This window comes from Copadichromis virginalis, linkage group LG15, assembly GCF_057382275.1.
Source record: "Copadichromis virginalis isolate Kocher_CV1m ecotype Utaka linkage group LG15, C_Virginalis_male_GT1.1, whole genome shotgun sequence".
Lineage (NCBI taxonomy): Eukaryota > Metazoa > Chordata > Actinopteri > Cichliformes > Cichlidae > Copadichromis > Copadichromis virginalis.
In genome coordinates this window covers 18,760,972-18,778,404 of record NC_140632.1, presented here as the reverse complement: position 1 = coordinate 18,778,404, position 17,433 = coordinate 18,760,972, and the positions used below count along the sequence as shown (strand labels likewise).

The following is a 17,433-nucleotide window of genomic DNA, read 5'->3' as shown; positions in this document are numbered from 1 at the left end:
CTGTTGGTATGCACACTTTGAGACATTTTGACAAAAAGACCAAGACTCAAAAAACAAACTTAACATGTTTATTAGATGCATTTACAAAGCCTCAAAACAACAAAAGGATCCACCTTTAAACAGGTTGGTTTCTATAAACATCTCCAGAAAATGTCGAGCCCGGAGCACAAAGACATTCTGCTCAGATGAGCATGTAGCAAAGAGGCTTCTAGTTTTCCGTCCTTAATTTGAACATGAAGACAAATACTGCAAACTGAAAGCAAACTGAGAAACGTCTTCAGTCAGGATTCAAGCTCCTTATAAAGAAAAAAAAAAAAAAAATAGGCACTGCCATTAAACAAAAACATTCAACAGTGAAGAGGCAGTCCTGAATATAAATACTGATTCATGAGCTTTTAAAACCATATTCGGGAACACAACAGGGAGCTTCAGTGTTCTGATTCGACCTCCAAACTCCTCAAACCGCAGTCTGAGCAACTGTGTGATAAAACAAGCCTGATCAACAAAGGCTTAACCCACAGGACCAAAAGGATCAATGCCGGCATCGTGGCTGGTTTTAATGCTGTGGCTGATCACTGTATACAGCCAAGATTTAAATGGAGACAAAACTCAGCCTGGCCTAATCAGCATGGAAAAACCTGAACACTTGTTGCTTTGCATATGAAGAGACAATTTTAAACCAACTGCCATTTCAGAGGAACAGGGACAAATTTTGAATTCCTTCCAAACTCATGCAACAAAGTTGTAAACAAGGAAGGTTGGTGTGTTGCAGTACTTGGTGGCAAACAGTTTGCCGTCAGGTGTCGGATCAGAGAAGGCGATTTCTTCCTTGGTTAGGGGACTGCCGTACATGAACGTACTCCTAAGACAAAAAGGGAAAAGAAACTGAAGCCATCAGCCATTTTAGATCCAGTCAAACACTTTATGTGAGCCTGTTTCCAGTTTTACCACCTGCTGTTGACCATAGTGTTTACCATTCAAATATTATTTAGGGGGTCCACAAGTTCATGTGTGTGAGGAGTTTACTCAGTAACCAGCTGACTGAGACATCATACATTGCAAGAAATATTAAAAAACACTTTGAAAACACATTAGATCTCAATGAGTGGAAAACAAATGTGCCGACACCTATACTGATAATGTGTTAGGAACGAAAAAGATGCCATATTGATACAGAGGGCTGAATTCAAAGACACCCTAAAGTAATAGTAATAAAATAAGTAATAAAAATGGTTTCGTAGTTCTTGCTTATACTGGGGTCATACTGACAGTCATCACAGCCGTGTTAATATAAACAACTTTTATATGGCTACAATGAAAACAAAATTCTTCATTTCTATGAGGAAACAAGTAAGGAGACCGCGAGATTCATGTTGTGTGCATCATCCTACCTCACTGTGTCCAGCATGCGGGTGGCAATGCCCTGTCGCCTGGCCAGGCTGAAGACCCAGATCCGACTGATTCCACACAGAGCTTGTTCTGGGACAGTGGAGCAACACCAGGCTCTGTGTCTCTCCATGAAGTCGTCCTTTGTCATGTCCTTGTGTCGATCTGGCTGTTCAAGGACTCTGTAAGCCTGAAGAGAATCTATGCATAAGTTACGGCACCTATAAGATCCATGTGGCATCAACTGAAACTTCAAAACGAAACCATCGTTTTGAAGACCAAGAGAATAATTAAAGGCTAATCTCCAAAGCAAATCTGATGTTTAAAAGCTTTACATGTTAGCTGCAGCGTTACTATGTTTCAACAAACTGACTTCCTGAACAAACATTTATATTTTCAGATATGCTAGAGACACTAACACAGCCGTACCTGTCGTATGGGCTCAGCGACGAGGCATCCTACCACCAGTCGCTCTGTGTTGATGAACAGGTAGGTTTTAGCCTGAGTTGATCTGCTCAGAGCCACCTGCTGGAACCCCAGCTCATTGTCCGCTACACGCCGCACATCCTCAGCCTGAAAGCAAACACACAAAAATGATTAAAAATTAAATGCAACACTTTTAAGTAAACGCTAACTTGTGTACGAGGCTGTCTGTCTACACTTCTGTCTGTTTAAAAGTGAAAGCACTTAACAACAAATAAGCATGGAGAAAAATCAGAAATAAGCAGAAGTGCTTCAGTGTGCTGGCTCAAACCTTTTTGATGGCGTACTTGGGATCATCTGGCATGACCAGGAGGATTTTTCCATCCCAGAACTCAGCCACCACCCGTTCCTTCTTCCAGCCCTGAGAAAACACAACAGAGGAAAGGAGCTGCAGTTACAAGCCAACAATTACAACAACAACCTCATCCCACGAAGTAAACTCCCGCCAGCAGCTTTAACAGCTTCCCTGATCCCCACCCCCCCACATGGACTATACTTGGGTGGGCTGCTCAGGTAAACTAAAGTCCACCCAACTATGTTTGGCAGCTAATGCTGCATAAATTTTTCAATATGTTTCTAAAGCACTAGTCACACTTTAGTACTTCATAAACTCACGTCTTCTGTCCAGAGAGACTGAATGGTAAATGGCCGGTATTTGTATAGCGCAGGGGTCGGCAACCTGCGGCTCTTTAGTCCTTATAGTGCGGCTCCGTGTGGTTTGGGGAAATAAATTAGAAGTATTTAGCTGAAGTGTATTTTATTTATGTTAGTTCTTTTTTTAACTTGGAAGATTTTTGTGATATCGAAATATAAAAATAAAATTATATTTTATTATTTTTTTCATCGCTCAAAATAAGCGTCACACTCGCGGAAGCCGGTGTACCCGCCGAAACGCTGTGCATTTATCGAGACTTTCAACCCCAGGTAGGCCAGTTATGGATGTTCGGATCCACATTATGTCAGCAGCTGTTCTCCACCGTGAACTATGTTAAAAACAAACACCGCTCACGCCTCACAGACGACAGCTTACAGTCCTGCGTAAAGATGAAAGTGACTTCGTACAGCCCCGATTTGCAGACGCTGTGTGCAGAGGTTCAGGAGCAGAAGTCCCATTGTAAACATATCACAGCAGACCCGACGATGTTTGCATGAACATGCTTTACAGCATCTCTTTATTGACCACTTTTCACACACGGTTGCTATACGCATATTGCCGGCTGTAGCTTTTCAGTTCACAGCCTGACACATACCAACAACAGCATAGATAGCACAGACGTAAAGGCGGCGAGGCGTGATTGCACACATTAACCGGGTAAAATACATATTTAGGCAGAATTTTGCAAATATCTATTTTTCATCTTTCAGCAGCATAGTGCTTTTTTTCCAATTATTTTTTAAAAGCCAGGTCAAGGCTCCAAAAGCCCAAAGGTGATATAAGGGTGGCGGCTCACAACAGTTGTTGTTTGCTACATGGATCATTTTAGTTCAGCTGGGTGTCTTTCCTTTTGTTATGAGTTCAAAATGTGTTAATTAGATAAATAAAATGTAATTTTCTCTGTAGCACTTCATGGATTTCATAAGCAACACACCTTAGTTGTTCACACAAAGCATAAAGGTAAAAAAAAACCAATATATACAGTAGGGCTGGGCCATATTATACCGTTCACGGTAATACCGGTATAATGTTAGGCAACGATAGGAAAATAAAATATCGCGATAGAATGGGAGTAAAACGCGCATGCGCAGTGCCTTTGTTTTCATACGCACATGGCCGATTGTTGAGTGAAACAGATGAACTAGAATTGGTTTGTAAAAATGGTGCAACTTCAGTGATGTGGAACTGGTTTGGTGTTTGTCCGTTAGATACACAACAAAGCACATTTTTTTGCAGAACATGCAAGCGGCTGTCGTTATTGTCGTATTTGTCGGACTAAGATGCTCTTAAATCTGGGAGTAATCTGTGTCCTAAACTCCGTATACTTCAGGTCAAACAACACTGCAGCATCACTTAGAGTTAAAAACTGTCTAAATTCTTTCATCTTTAATAAAACGATCAGCATTGCTGCTTTACCAGGTGTAACTATAAAGTTTAACTTCCAGGCATCCATGAAAACAAAAGTTATTACATTTAACGGAGTTAGAAGTTAGCAGGAAGCTAGCGGAAGTTAGCTTGCTAGTTTCGCTAGTTACCTAAGCATGATATAGCATGTTCTGACAGAGAGATTTCTGAAAAAAATCAAACGTACAGCTCTGCTATCACTTCCAACATAAATGAAGACAGGAAACTAAACAGCAGTGACGTTTGTAGGGTTACTGAAGTTGGGCTAGCTGGTATATAATGATGTGCTACGTGATCGCTAGCGACACAGCTATGTTAGCATAACATAAACAGTGAAGCTGGAGGACGAACACTAACACTTTTCCACTTATAAAAGTTAACGTGAAGGTTCTTCATGGTTAGAGACAAATGCAATCGCATGGCAGGATACTGTAAACGGACCAAACTTCAGTCAGGAGAACAACTGAGATAATCCATCCACAATACGAGGTTAGTCATTAATATACTGCAACAACATGGGAACAGAGCAGCTGCCAGAGAATTCAACATTAATGAATCAATGGTACAGAAGTGGAGGAAGCAAGAAGAATGAGTTTAATAAAGTTTGATTTATCTGACTGCTTTGTTTCGCTTAATGTGCCTTATAATCCCGTGCACCTTATGGTCCGAAAAATACGTACTGCACACTGCAGTTTAATGTTGCAAAGCACCTCTTTTTAACTTCAGTGGATATTATACATGGTTATGCTCAGGATATGTCAGCCCATTTCTACTGGAAATGCCTTTTGGTTAAACTTTCAGCAAGGAATTTGCATTTGCACTGTTACATTTTTATAAAGCTTTAATGTACATAAAAACCAGCTTCTTGTTTAAGTGAAAATAAATGGAAGGTTGTCTTTTTGCGCTAGTAATGTTGTGGAGTTGTATTTTGTCTCGCATCAATTATATCGTCGGTTATATCGTTATCGCAAATTTTCAAATATATATCGTGATAAATATTTTTGGCCATATCGCCCTGCTCTAATATACAGTGTTATCTTCATTTTAAATGTCAAAAAGTATTTGCGGCTCCCGGTGTTTTCTTTTGCGTGGAAACCAGGTCCAAATGGCTCTTTGGGTCTTAAAGGTTGCTGACCCCTGGTATAGCGCTTTACTTAGTCCTTAAGGACCCCAAAGCGCTTTACACTACATTCAGTCATTCACACATTCACACACTGGTGGTGGCAAGCTACATTGTAGCCACAGCTGCCCCCCTGGGGCGCACTGACAGAGGCGAGGCTGCCAGACACTGGCGCCACCAGGCCCTCTGACCACCACCAGTAGGCAACGAGTGAAGTTTCTTGCCCAAGGACACAACGACTGAAGGGAGAGAAGGATGTTTACCACAAATTTGATGGAGTCGAGGAAGCGCTGGTGGAACTGGGTGTGCTGGAAATTGTCCTCTGGGTTGTCTGCGCTGTACACCATCCCACATGAGCTGCAGGTCGTTGCACCAAACTGTTTCTGACCAGCATCCTGATGTGAGAGTAAAAATAAATAAATACAAAAATTCATTCAGTAAAGAAACAAAAGCAATGAAATCAAATAAAATGTATCGCAAAAAAACAAAACCCCAAAGCTCGTGATTTTTGTGGGTTGAATATTTGAACAAGTTTCAATCAAAGATATCTGCATCAGGCTGGGTGAGTATGGGGTGAGGATCATAATAGAAAATAAATAAATATATCAAAGCATACATGCAAACAGATAAATTTAACTTACAATGATGAGCTGGTCATCATCCTGCTTCTCTTTCTTCCTGCGAATGCTTCGCTCTTTAACGGCTGAAGCTGGAGTCTGCAGCGATGCTGTCGGACCAGAAGGGGTGCTGCAGGACACAGGAGGTCGCAGAGCTGCGCTCTTTGACCTGCAGATGTTTCAAAAGAATGCTTCAGGGTTGTTTCAGTTACTGAAATTCAGTAATTGTTCCTCTAAAAACTAAACACACTGCATTTATTGTACAGAAATGCCATCTTTAAATGTTGAACTCTAAACAAACCATCTTACCTTTTAGAGGCAGAACCAAATATGGGATAGACTGCTGCGGGCTCTGGAGGAAAAAAAACAAAAAAACATCAACATTAACAAATGGAAGCACGACTGAGTAAAACTGAACATCTCCAGGATCTATTTATGCCACTCTATGCCTGAGTTGAGGGATCTAATAAAGTATTTGCTCACCTTTGGGAGAGCTGGAGTTAGTGCTGGTGGGGCTTATGTAACTCAGCTCAAAGGCTGGCTCAGAGCCACCTTCTGTTGTAGGAGTATCCTGAAAACACCAATTCAAGTTAACAGAGTCATTAAAAAATTTAAGTGATCATGAGTCAGCTACAAAAACAAAACAAAACAACAACAACATTTTGCCACGGTGAAGGTGCAGGATCATCTCTGGGGCGGAAATAATATCTACTCTGGGATAAGTACCTCTGAGCCACCCTGGGAAATTCCTAGTTGGTTAAACTCAGAAGACAAACCTGACAACCCAGCAGAAACCACATAAACAGTAGCAGAAAAAGGGAAAAAGAGCTAAAACATCAAAGGCAGAAATGTAACCATCACAAGCGGGGTTTTTTTGGCATTATTACCCCATCGATTAAGTCCTGACAGATTTTGCATCACATAGAGAATGAGCAAGGAAGGGATCGGTGTTTGCATAAACAAAAGGGGGAAATCAGAGAAAATTTCTGATTGTTTTACAATTACATTATAAAAACGGCCAGAAACAGATGCCATTCATAACTAAAGAGGAGTTTCATCCTCTTAATTTCGGTAAAGGCATGTTACAGTTTCAGCGTCTGCTGGAGTCTTGACATTTTGAGTGACACTACACAGCAACACACCGGCCCTCAGGCAAGCCTCATAGAAGGATAATAGGAGCGACTACTCGTTTTAGTGTCTGCAAGCAGGTGTAATACTCTCACAGCACTTTTAATGCTCAGTAGTAGTAGAAAAACTATCAAAGTACCATTTACATTATAAACAACAGCCTTTTGGACACCCATGTACCTGACTGGTGGAGGAGGAGGCTGGTGATGTGGAGCTGTGTTGTGTTGGAGATCTCAACAACGTAACCATGAGCTCGTGAGTAATCCCGTGTTTATCCAGCACAATTTTAGAGGAGCTGAGGAAGGAAGACGATTAACAGTTTATCAATGAACATCAGTCTTGGGGCATTGATAAAGTGCAAATATTAGAGATCTGTGTTGGAAATTCAGATTGTTAAATATGCCATGAATTAAAAAATAAATAAATGAATAGTAAGGGAAGTTTCATTTCTAAAACGAAAAATGAAGTCAATGGTACGTTTAATACATCAGTACCTTGATGGCTGTGGAGTTGCAGGCTCTTCATTAACGGAGTCCATCCAGTCTGTTGGATCAAACTTCATTCTCTGTTTTGTGCTTGGTTTGTTCTCATACGTCCTCAGCGGCTTGACGGCAGTCTGCAGGAAACAACCAGGATTAAATATTACCATTAACATGACAATATTTGCCATGGAGGGGAAAAACATAATTAATTTATTTAACATATCAAATGGCAGACACCATTGCATGGAAAAACCTTTAAAATCATCATTAACTTATTATCAGATGTAAAAAAATGAACCCGTTTCCCATCACACTCCAACATCTACAAGATTTCTGTTTCATTTCACTGTACACCAAACTAGGCTGTAAGTACCTCTCTGAAACCTCAACATTCTCCATGACATCAAGCGACATTTTATTAATTGAAATTGTGCGCAAGAGCCTGAAGAACGTTACTCTTTTCTTTAAGAGTCAAGGTAAAAGGTAAAGGTAAAAATTACTCCAGTGTAGTTTGTTTCTGGGATATAGAAACCTTTTCATGATTTTAAGAAAAGAGAATCTCAAGAGATGAGATATTCCAGTAATACGTAAATGTACACAAACCTTTTCAGGTTCTTTCTGCTGTTGGTTTTCTGCCAGAGCACCCTGCGGCTGCTTTGATTCTTTGCCCTTTGTCTGTGGTAGGACGGCTGCAGACGGCCTGGTTGAAGACTTTGGCGCAGTTTTCTTGTACATGGATGTAGGTTTCTTCCCTGTACCGAAGAAAGCAGCTCCAACAAATATCTTCGGCTTAGGCTTCAGGTTGCTGAATGTGATGGTGATTGCTTTCTTGGACTCTGTGGGATTGTTGCTAGGTGCAACGGTAGGAGGATGAGTCGGTTTAGCGACACTGCTGAATTAAACAGGGAGAATTAGAACAACCTTAAAAGACCAACTAAAACAACAGCTGTTTGAAGAAGGCTTCAGAAGTATCAACAGCTATGACAAACCTGCTGCTGGGTTTGGGTTGGGACAGCTTGATCCTCTTTATTGATGTTGAGTAGCTTTTGGTACCCATCTTCCCCCCTTTACTAGATCCTGCTACTTTTCTTGGCTTACTGCCTCCCTTAATGTTCTTTGTTGTCTTCTTTTCTGGCTTTTGGGTCACAGTAGGAGAGGGTGGAGCAGCTGGACAAGGCAGAGAGTCCTTCAGAGCTTTCCTCTCAAGTGGAGTGAGATAGACTGGATTCTTTTTGCCATAGAAGGAGCTCGTGACCAAGGAAGGTTTGAATGGAGATTTTTGGGGTGATCTAGCTGGAGAGCCTTTAAAAATAAATAAATTAAAAATAAAATATCATATAAATAGATAATAGATAAATAAATCCAAATTATTATAAATGTACGAGGAAAAACCATTGTTGTTTGAACAATTAAAAATTACAAAAGCATTTCTATTGCAACAAAACATGTTTAGTCCATCCCACCTGCTGGTCTGCGATGAGATTTCTGTGGGGAGGTGTCCAGACGGCCAGCTGGCTTCTTCCTGGTAGGAGACTGCTGGGGCGTTCTTGGAGACCTCCTCTTCACAGGTGACAACTCCCGCCTCACCCCCTTCTTGGCTGGGTGCCTGATGTTTGAGAAACAAAACAGATGAGACAAGCGATGGGTGAATTGGCCAATAACTTGTAACTGGCACGTTTGAGCCCATAAACTTGTCAGGAAAGTGTTTACTGAGGTTACAGAGCAGATGATACTACTGCCTAAAAACAGACAGCTTTTAAGTTTGAACCTTTTGGTGAAATCAGGTTTTTCTGCATGTAGTTTTCATATTCTCCAGTTTCCTCCCACAATCCAAAGATATGCATGTTCGACTAACTGGTCATTCTAAACTGGCTGTAAATGCAGGACTATGTGGGGTTGTTATGAATCACCGTTAGCCATATGGCAACCTGTTGCAAGGTTACCCCCACTTCTCACTCAAGCCTGAGTTGTAAAAGCAATTTTGCCCCATTAGTGTCAGTCTCATTATAGCAGGAACCCAATTCTAAATTTGTCGTATTAAACACGAGCTTCCATAATCTCTTGACTGTAGCACAACTGAGACTATTCTCTTACATCTGAGAGTATAAGTCCAACACAGAGTACATTTCAAGAGTAAATCAGCAAGCCAAACAGCATATACACAGCTTACCTATCAGAGTCCAGGGAGGACTGCTTTCTCTTTCTGGTTGTGGTGGGCATCATCTTCATACAAAGGTAATGAAATAAAATGAAAAAGAAAAGAAAAAGAAAGTTTAAGAATTTCAGCTTTGAAAAAAAGACCATCGATCTGAAAAGTCACTCCTAATACAAAAAAAATAAAATATTTTTTTAAAAATTCATAATCAACCTGGATGTAAAAGAAAATAAAGAGATGCTTTAATCTACATTAATTACTCAAAAATGAAGATGAATCAAAAGTAACACTGCATCTTATTTCAAAAAGAACCAAACGAGATCTGTTGCCTAGTAGAACACCAGCTGCAAATCAGCTGTACCATATTATTCATGCAGATATCTTTTTGCAAATCGTAGGATATCTGGGTCACAAATCCGCCGTTGAAAGTAATACTCACTGCAGAAGGGTCACTGACACAAATGCAGCTTCAAGATATATTTCATGTCCATGGCGTTAAATCAGGAGATTTTCTACAAGGGTCAGGTGTGACTGTGGCAGGTAAACAACAGCCCACGACCTATGAGTTTAATGAACAATTAGGATGCTGATTATGAATCTCGATATGAGACAGAGCCTAAAGGTCCCCTTACTGTCATTTCGTCAGTGAGGAAAAACGAATAATCTCGAAAGCAGCTTTAGCTCGACGGTACATGTTAGCTAACGACGCGGTCATTTAAGGGCACCAGACGGAGGCGAAGAGATAATTGGCGGGACTATTGGCTTATGCAAAGGCAGCACGGTCTCCATTACAAAACAACGGGCATTTTTCATATCGATCACGAGTTGTGCACACTTCAACTGGATACGTGCATTTGTTTGTGATTTAGAAGGTGAATAAATTAAGCATTAAACATAAGCTAGTTCTGACTGCCTTGGAAACCTTTATTAGAGTCACGGTACTTAAAACTAATGTACCCCAATTATGAGATAAAACACAAAAATACAACTCTTCGTTTTCCTTACCAAGTATGTTTCTCTTGAGCTACATAAACCAATAAATGTTTGTATATCTGTATATATATATATTTGAGTCGCTGGCGGGTCTCCTACCTCTACGGCTCGCGCGCGTTTCTTCTTTGTGTTTTGAACAGCGCGCGCCAGTGTCGGAAAAAAACCCCTACACCGTAACAGGAAACGGAAACAGCTACCACACGGGAAACGTAGTAAAAGCAGAGAGAAACTTCTAGTTTTAGCCTTCAAAATAAAACATCTTCATGTGAAAAAAAAGCCACTCATAAAAATTATGAGATAAAATTCAATTTACTAATGGAAAAAATTCGACGAGGATTATATAAAAACATAAATTAACTTAAAAGGAATCAGCATTTACTAATTTTATCTATCGATGTAAACCTTCGGCTTTTGTTTTGAAGGTAAATTTCGCTGTTTCCTTTGCGCTACACGCTACTTTCCCTCAGTTAGGTAACAGCTTCCCAGGTCATTTTGTACACGCGAACGGCAGCAGGTCTTACTGCAGATGAAATTTGTCTTTCTTCACAGTCAGCGGTTTAGAACCCAAAGTTAAAACACACATTGTTCATCTTTTTAGTGGCGATTTTTAATCCACGTAAAATGGTGTTTTACTTCACAAGCGCCGGTAAGTTGAGCTGCCATTAGCTGTTAGCCTGGTTAGCTTCGCACTCCTTACAGCTGTTTAGTGTCTTTCACGAGTTTCGTGCCAGGTGATTTTGCAGTTTCACTCAGTAACGGCCCACTTCCTGTCTAATTTTTAGTGGTGGGCCCTTCCTTCACGATCTACATGGGAAAAGACAAATATGAAAGTAAGAGAGCTGTCCTTTGATCGCGCACTCACGCCCTTCTCTACCTTCCTCCGATGTGTGCTATATCTGTTCATTCCTGTGTTACTTTGTTGCTTAAACACCGGTAATAAATCTCTTATTGAATCTTATCACCTTTTAACTCGAGGCTGTTTCATGCCTACAGATGAGGATCTTATCAAGTATGGATGGCCCGAAGATATCTGGTGAGATTCTTTATCTGAACTCTGAAATAACCTGAATTTTCTGCAGCTGGAATTTTTAAAGAAACTGAGATGAGCAATAAAAGTACGTGGTTCCTAGACTCATAGATAAATGTGTCTTAACACTAAGACACATTGATGATTATGGAATTAACTTTAAGCACCATTTGTAAGAATGTATTGAACGGTCGATGTAAACATTGAGTGAGTTTATAACAGTAGAAACATTAAAGTGCAGTCCGTTAATGTAGGCATGACAAATTCATGTTAGTTTACTTTTGTAATTTAGGGTTGAAATTAGAATAAAATGTTTTCCATGCCAAATATTCACATCCCAGAAAGTTGATTCTGGTCAGGTGGATGCAGCAATTTCAGTCAGTTTAGAGATGGTCCTTTTCACATAAATAGCAGATGAACAAGAACGAGATTTCCATACTGTTGACCCGTAGGATGCTGGTGAAAACAGTACTTCTGCCAAAAACAGAGAAAGAGAGGATGAAGGCCTGATTGGCGGTAGGGAGACAGAATGTAGGAGTTTAGAGAGTAGAGGCTTTAAATGGAGGGACTAGACCGCGAGTGCGAGAGCTTGATGGTTTGGACACGTACAGCAGGGGAAAGTGGAAATACTGAAATGCCAGAAGAGAGGAAGACCACACAGAAGGTTTATGGAGGCAGAGCATGCGATAGAGGCAGATGATCTGCTGTGATGACCCCTGAAGTGAGAGCCAAACGATGAAGGGTTGAATTAAATTTTTAAAAAAAATGCACCAAGAATTATTTGCAATTATTCAGCATTTAAACAAGTGCTTTGGATTTTCTGTATTACCAATTTCCAGTGTTGGGCAAGCTACGTTGAAAAAGTAATTAATTATAGTTACTAGTTACTTCTTCAAGTAACCGAGTTAGTAACTGAGTTACAATATTCTAAAAGTGATTAATTACTTGAAAAGTAACTTTTGCGTTACTTTAAAAAAACGTTTAACCCTCTGGGGTCCAGGGTATAATTGGCCATTTTTAACTACTTTTGATTTTCCCTCCACATTTTCCCTTTACAAACTATTTACTTTGCCTTGTTTGGTATCATTCTTTTCAGCACAATCTCACGTGTCTGAATTTACAGTCATGTTTTCATTTTGACATACTGTATTAACACAATTGATCTAAAATCAGACAAAAAGCATAAAATCAGAGTAGAAAAAGTTATATTTTTACTGTAACAACCACAAACATGTTTAATGAATCATATTTCTTAACTTTAAATGCAAATATAAATTGTCAATTTTAAAATCCTATGCACAAGTTTTGCAAACAACAAAGTTATTTGCATCCATTTACCTTTTACCCCTTTTTTAAATAACCATTTCAAACTATTTACAGAACAATCAGCTGTTCTTCAATAAGATGCCTCACAACTGATTTGTGCCACTCCAAAAAAATAATTTCTGTCCACTATAAAGGAGAACATCACGGCCTGATACCTGCAGGTCTGACAGCAGCAAGTGTATCACTCCTGTTTTTTACATGGAGACAGCAATCGCCTCATTGTTCTGACACACAACACAAAACTATCCACAACACTACACATTAACTACACAAGACAACACATTAACTACACACTCTAAACACGCTAAACGTCACAAATCTCTCACATCTCAAAACTCTCTCTCTCTTTTTCTGCTCTCTCACTCTCTCTCGCCGTCACTCCTAAAACTTCCCCTGTTTTTTGTTGTGGTTTTTGTTACTCTCTGCTTATGCTGATGTCTGCATAAGCAGAGAGTGCTTGCTGCGCTGTCCTTAGACAGTAAACGTGACAAAACTATTCAGGAAAAAACACGCCTATATATTGTTTATCATGACTCTGGTTTTACGTGGCCTATCAACACAGTTTAAAAACTTATATATATCACCTTGTTGCTTCGTCATCTTGAAGTGGTCATGTGATTGGCTTACCACGACTATTTTATTCTTCCTCAGTCAAACAGCAGCACTCATGCGATTGTTTTTACCCCTTAGCTCCAGGTGTTGTGCTAGACAGTGATCGTGATTACCGTCCGCGGGAGCGCGCAGCTGCTTAAAGCTGTAGCGTCCAGATTACTTACAGCTACTTCCGTGCAACTGATATAAGATGCGGTAAGCTGAACACAGCTTCAACCGTCTGTTTGTTGAAAATAGTAACGGACCGCATTTTCTTCTTAGTAACTGTAACGGCGTTGTAATGATAGGAATAGTAATTAGTTAGATTACTCGTTACTGAAAAAGTAACGCCGTTATTCCCATCACTGCTAATGTCTCTCTCTTTAAAACCGATTCGTAGTAAAAAATAGATGACTTTCATTTTTTTATTAATATTTTTATTTCCATTTAACTATAATTGTAGATTCTTTTTAGAATTATTTGTTCCTTGCCTTTGAAATTAATAAATTTTTTCTTCTGTGTATAATTTGTTACAGTTTTTCTTGTTAAAATTATACTTTATGGCATCCTGTCATTTAAACCTTCTCCTTTTCCCTACATCCAGGTTTCACGTGGACAAACTGTCCTCAGCTCATGTATATCTGAGAATGCCAAAGGTAAGCATAAGCTCGCCCAATGAGAATGACCCTGAAAAACAGACTTTTAAATAAGAGTTCACACTCCTGAGTTTTTTCTCGGAACTGGCAATTTATTAAGGATCTAATTCTCAGAATAACTGTCACTAAATATAACAGTCGGTTCTCTGTTTTTGGTTGTGTCAGCAACACTCCACATACAAATTCTATGGAAAATATTTGACAGTGATGTAACTATTATGTGGTTCATTTCTAGGGTCAAACCATTGATGATATCCCACCAGAGGTGCTGATAGACTGCGCACAACTGGTGAAAAACAACAGCATCCAAGGTAAAGAGAAAATACTCAGGCTGGCCTGAGAGATCCTCTTGTACAAGTTTCTGTCTGCTGTTATTTTTACTGGGAGGAATTTTGTGTGCAGATGTGGTTAAACTTGACGTGTTACATGTTTTCAGGCTGTAAGATGAACAACATCAATGTGGTTTACACAGCGTGGGCCAACCTGAAGAAAACAGGAGACATGGATGTTGGACAGATCGGCTTTTATCGACAGAAAGAGGTCAGCAGACCTGGCTTCATGTACGCTGATGGATTATTATGCAGCAATCAGTGTAATACTCTAACATTACATAGTATTTAGGCAATTTTATGTGTTCGCTAAACTGGCTTTGTGTTCACAGGTAAAGATCGTGGCAGTGGAGAAGAAGATCAACGAGATAATAAACCGTCTGGAGAAAACAAAAGTGGAACGGTTCCCTGATCTGGCAGCAGAGAAGGAATCGAGAGATCGGGAGGAGAGGAACGAGAAGAAAGCTCAGCTGCAGGAGCAGAAGAGGAGAGAGAAGGAGGAGCAGAAAAGGAAAAAAGAGCAGGAGGAGCTCAGGTAGAACAGTGTTTTAGAAATGTTTAATTATGGCTGCATGAATATTGCGAAAACGATCGCATTGATAAGTACGATGACATTTCAGTCTGCAGTAGCACTTATATTTCACGGGAGCCTCACAGCAGTTGATATAAGACACACCACTTTAAATCTACTGATTGGTTTTTGTCAAACTAAATTTCAGCTCTATAAGTTGTGTCCATTTACACAATATTAGTATTTTCCCCTTAAGAGTCAAAACTATGCTAACCAAGCCATAGCAGGTGATTCCTAAAGCACACACTTATTTACGCTTAACCTTATCTGTAACAGCAAAAACCCGACCACATGTACATTTTAGATATAAATAGTTATAAAATAAAAATATCTCAAATAAAGTTTGGCCACTATGTGTGACACTCTTGCGTTTTGGTCACTGCAGGAACTACTCGTCACTGATGAGGACTGAAAACATGAAGACTAATGAGGTGAACACCAAGAAGGATTCTATTATTTGATGTCATATATATATATATATATAATTTGTTGTTTAAGGTGTTTTTTTTAGCGAAGCAGTAGATGATGAACAGTCTGTAACTTGTGCTTTACTGCCTGTACTCTGCAGGACGGCAACGATTCAGATGACTTCATGTGAGAGGAGAAAACGAGGCAGCATCAGACAGACAGCCTGCTGTCCGGCTGCTTTAGCTTCCTGTAACAGACACTGAAAAGATTAAAAACAACTCAGACAAACCTTTTTGGCTTTGGGACACTCGGAGCAGAAAGTGAGCCAGCGAGGGATGGAGGCGCCAGGACTCGTGGTTCAGAAACTGCTTTCAGACCGAACCGAGCTGATTGACCTCCTTATCGCAGAGAGGACACGGTGGACGAGGAAGCACGGGGCACCAGGATCAATGAGGGTCATTTTAAGGGGGGAGACATGCTCAGATAGCAGAACATTATCTGATGGAATTTTCACTGCCTGATGATGTTCATGCTCATGATGATAAAACTGTCTGTGTCTGCGTGGGTGCGTTTGTTTCATGTTGTTGCTCCCAGTCACAATATTTTTATTTCCCCGCATGACAGATTTTATTGAATGCAGATCAGTGTATGAATTAAAAATCACGTTTATTATGAAATCTTCTCCTCGTGTATTCAAAATAGGATCAGTCATTTCATTTAGTTTGAGCTCTGATGAAGATACGAAGAAAAAACAATATTAAATTTATACAGTCTTCATTTACAAAAGTATAACATATGTTTTCTTATTTGCCATCATGACTCCTGATGTTTACAGACCAGTGTAAATATCTTTTAAAGTTAAAATGGAGTTTTTGCACAACAATAGCCAGTAAATCATAACGACATGCTGCTTATTGTAATATAGAGTTATTACCTTCGGAGGCTATGAACCCACAGCCTTTAACACTCAGCCTTAATAAACACAAACACTGATCTCAGGCAAGCTGGATGTCTCATTAAAGGTCACATTTTACGCTACACTGGGAATCTTTTCAAGGTGCTTTTAAGTCATTACGCATTGTGATAAAGTACATAAAGAGGTGTGTTTATTGTGCAGACTTACAAATTTCTCTGTTGCTGTTACGGAGAGCTTATGGTCATTTGGAAGATGATCCTCTGTGAGCAACCCTCCCCCACCTTTACAACAGCTGTTTAGGACATATCATTATTTTTAATTTTACAACCTGGTTTATGAGCTTTATTGGGCATTAAAAAGGTTCCTTATCACGCCAAAACACTGCCCAAACTAAAAGGAAGTAATGTATTAAAAGTAATATAAGTAATAACTAACCTGTTCATATATCTGTATAGACCGGTACTGTGCTGTGGCAGCAAGAAGCTCATAACAACCTGGTAATTAATAAATAAGAAAAACACCTCTCTCTCCACTGTTTTGCGAAGTTGTTTTTGTTGTGTTGTGGATATTTCTCACGGGAAGTTACGAAGATTCTCTGCACAGAGGGTTTTTTCATACGACAGGATTGGATTTCTCGCCCTGCAGTGATCTGTTGTAGTGTTTGTCTGCTTTTAGTTCACGGTTAAATAAATTTGGAGGATGCGGGCATCGATCCCGCTACCTCTCGCATGCTAAGCGAGCGCTCTACCATTTGAGCTAATCCCCCACCGATGTCCACAGTTGATTACAGGAATCCTAGGCTCGCTGACCGTGACCGTGGAGCGCTAGAAGCAGGAATACTGAAAAGAGGAACTATCCCAGTATAATTTCCAGAAGCAAAGCCCACGTGTGTCCGTTCACAACATGTGTGATCAGTAAAGGTCACTAAAGTAGACTTGTCTTAGAGTACTGCACCTCTAGTTATTAAGTTAAACATGTAAACAGGGTGACCCAAGGTCTCACACTGGTTTGATCCCAAACCTCTGCTGATAATGACCCATGCCTTTTTTCAGTAAATGGTAAAAGTTACTACACTCCTCCCTCTTCTCATTTGCTGTGGTTGATGCTGTGGGATATGATTTATTTTTGGTCCTGCGTCAATACACAGTCCGAAAATATCTGTTCGATTGACCAGATTAATTTTACT

General features: G+C 39.9%; 2 protein-coding genes and 1 non-coding gene across 6 annotated transcripts; 1 reads left to right on the top strand and 2 right to left on the bottom strand.

The window, feature by feature from the left end:
- Positions 1-54: 54 nt before the first annotated feature.
- Positions 55-10,605, bottom strand: esco2 (establishment of sister chromatid cohesion N-acetyltransferase 2). 4 transcript variants are annotated; one of them, XM_085432327.1, is made up of 15 exons: positions 10,523-10,605; positions 9,446-9,498; positions 8,739-8,881; positions 8,265-8,577; positions 7,879-8,167; positions 7,288-7,409; positions 6,974-7,088; positions 6,149-6,236; positions 5,975-6,017; positions 5,690-5,834; positions 5,312-5,443; positions 2,141-2,230; positions 1,816-1,959; positions 1,392-1,576; positions 55-862 (listed from the first exon to the last, which is right to left on the bottom strand). In XM_085432327.1, exons 2-15 carry the CDS (start codon positions 9,496-9,498, stop codon positions 730-732), a joined length of 1,995 nt encoding a protein of 664 aa, XP_085288453.1. In that variant the 5' UTR covers positions 10,523-10,605; the 3' UTR covers positions 55-729. The 4 variants fall into 4 exon arrangements, with proteins under 4 accessions (XP_085288453.1, XP_085288454.1, XP_085288452.1 ...); XM_085432328.1 differs by lacking the exon at positions 10,523-10,605 and adding an exon at positions 10,436-10,510; XM_085432326.1 differs by lacking the exon at positions 10,523-10,605 and having other exon boundaries at positions 7,879-8,164; positions 9,446-9,504.
- A 264-nt stretch (positions 10,606-10,869) lies between these two features.
- ccdc25 (coiled-coil domain containing 25) lies at positions 10,870-16,008 on the top strand. Its single transcript, XM_085432325.1, has 9 exons — positions 10,870-11,069; positions 11,206-11,253; positions 11,417-11,456; positions 13,972-14,023; positions 14,259-14,334; positions 14,460-14,563; positions 14,685-14,887; positions 15,309-15,354; positions 15,492-16,008. The coding sequence occupies exons 1-9, from the start codon at positions 11,045-11,047 to the stop codon at positions 15,519-15,521; spliced, it is 624 nt and encodes a 207-aa protein (XP_085288451.1). The 5' UTR covers positions 10,870-11,044; the 3' UTR covers positions 15,522-16,008.
- A 932-nt stretch (positions 16,009-16,940) lies between these two features.
- trnaa-agc (transfer RNA alanine (anticodon AGC)) lies at positions 16,941-17,013 on the bottom strand. The gene has a single exon. It is a non-coding gene; the product is annotated as a tRNA-Ala (tRNA).
- Between the last annotated feature and the right edge of the window lie 420 nt (positions 17,014-17,433).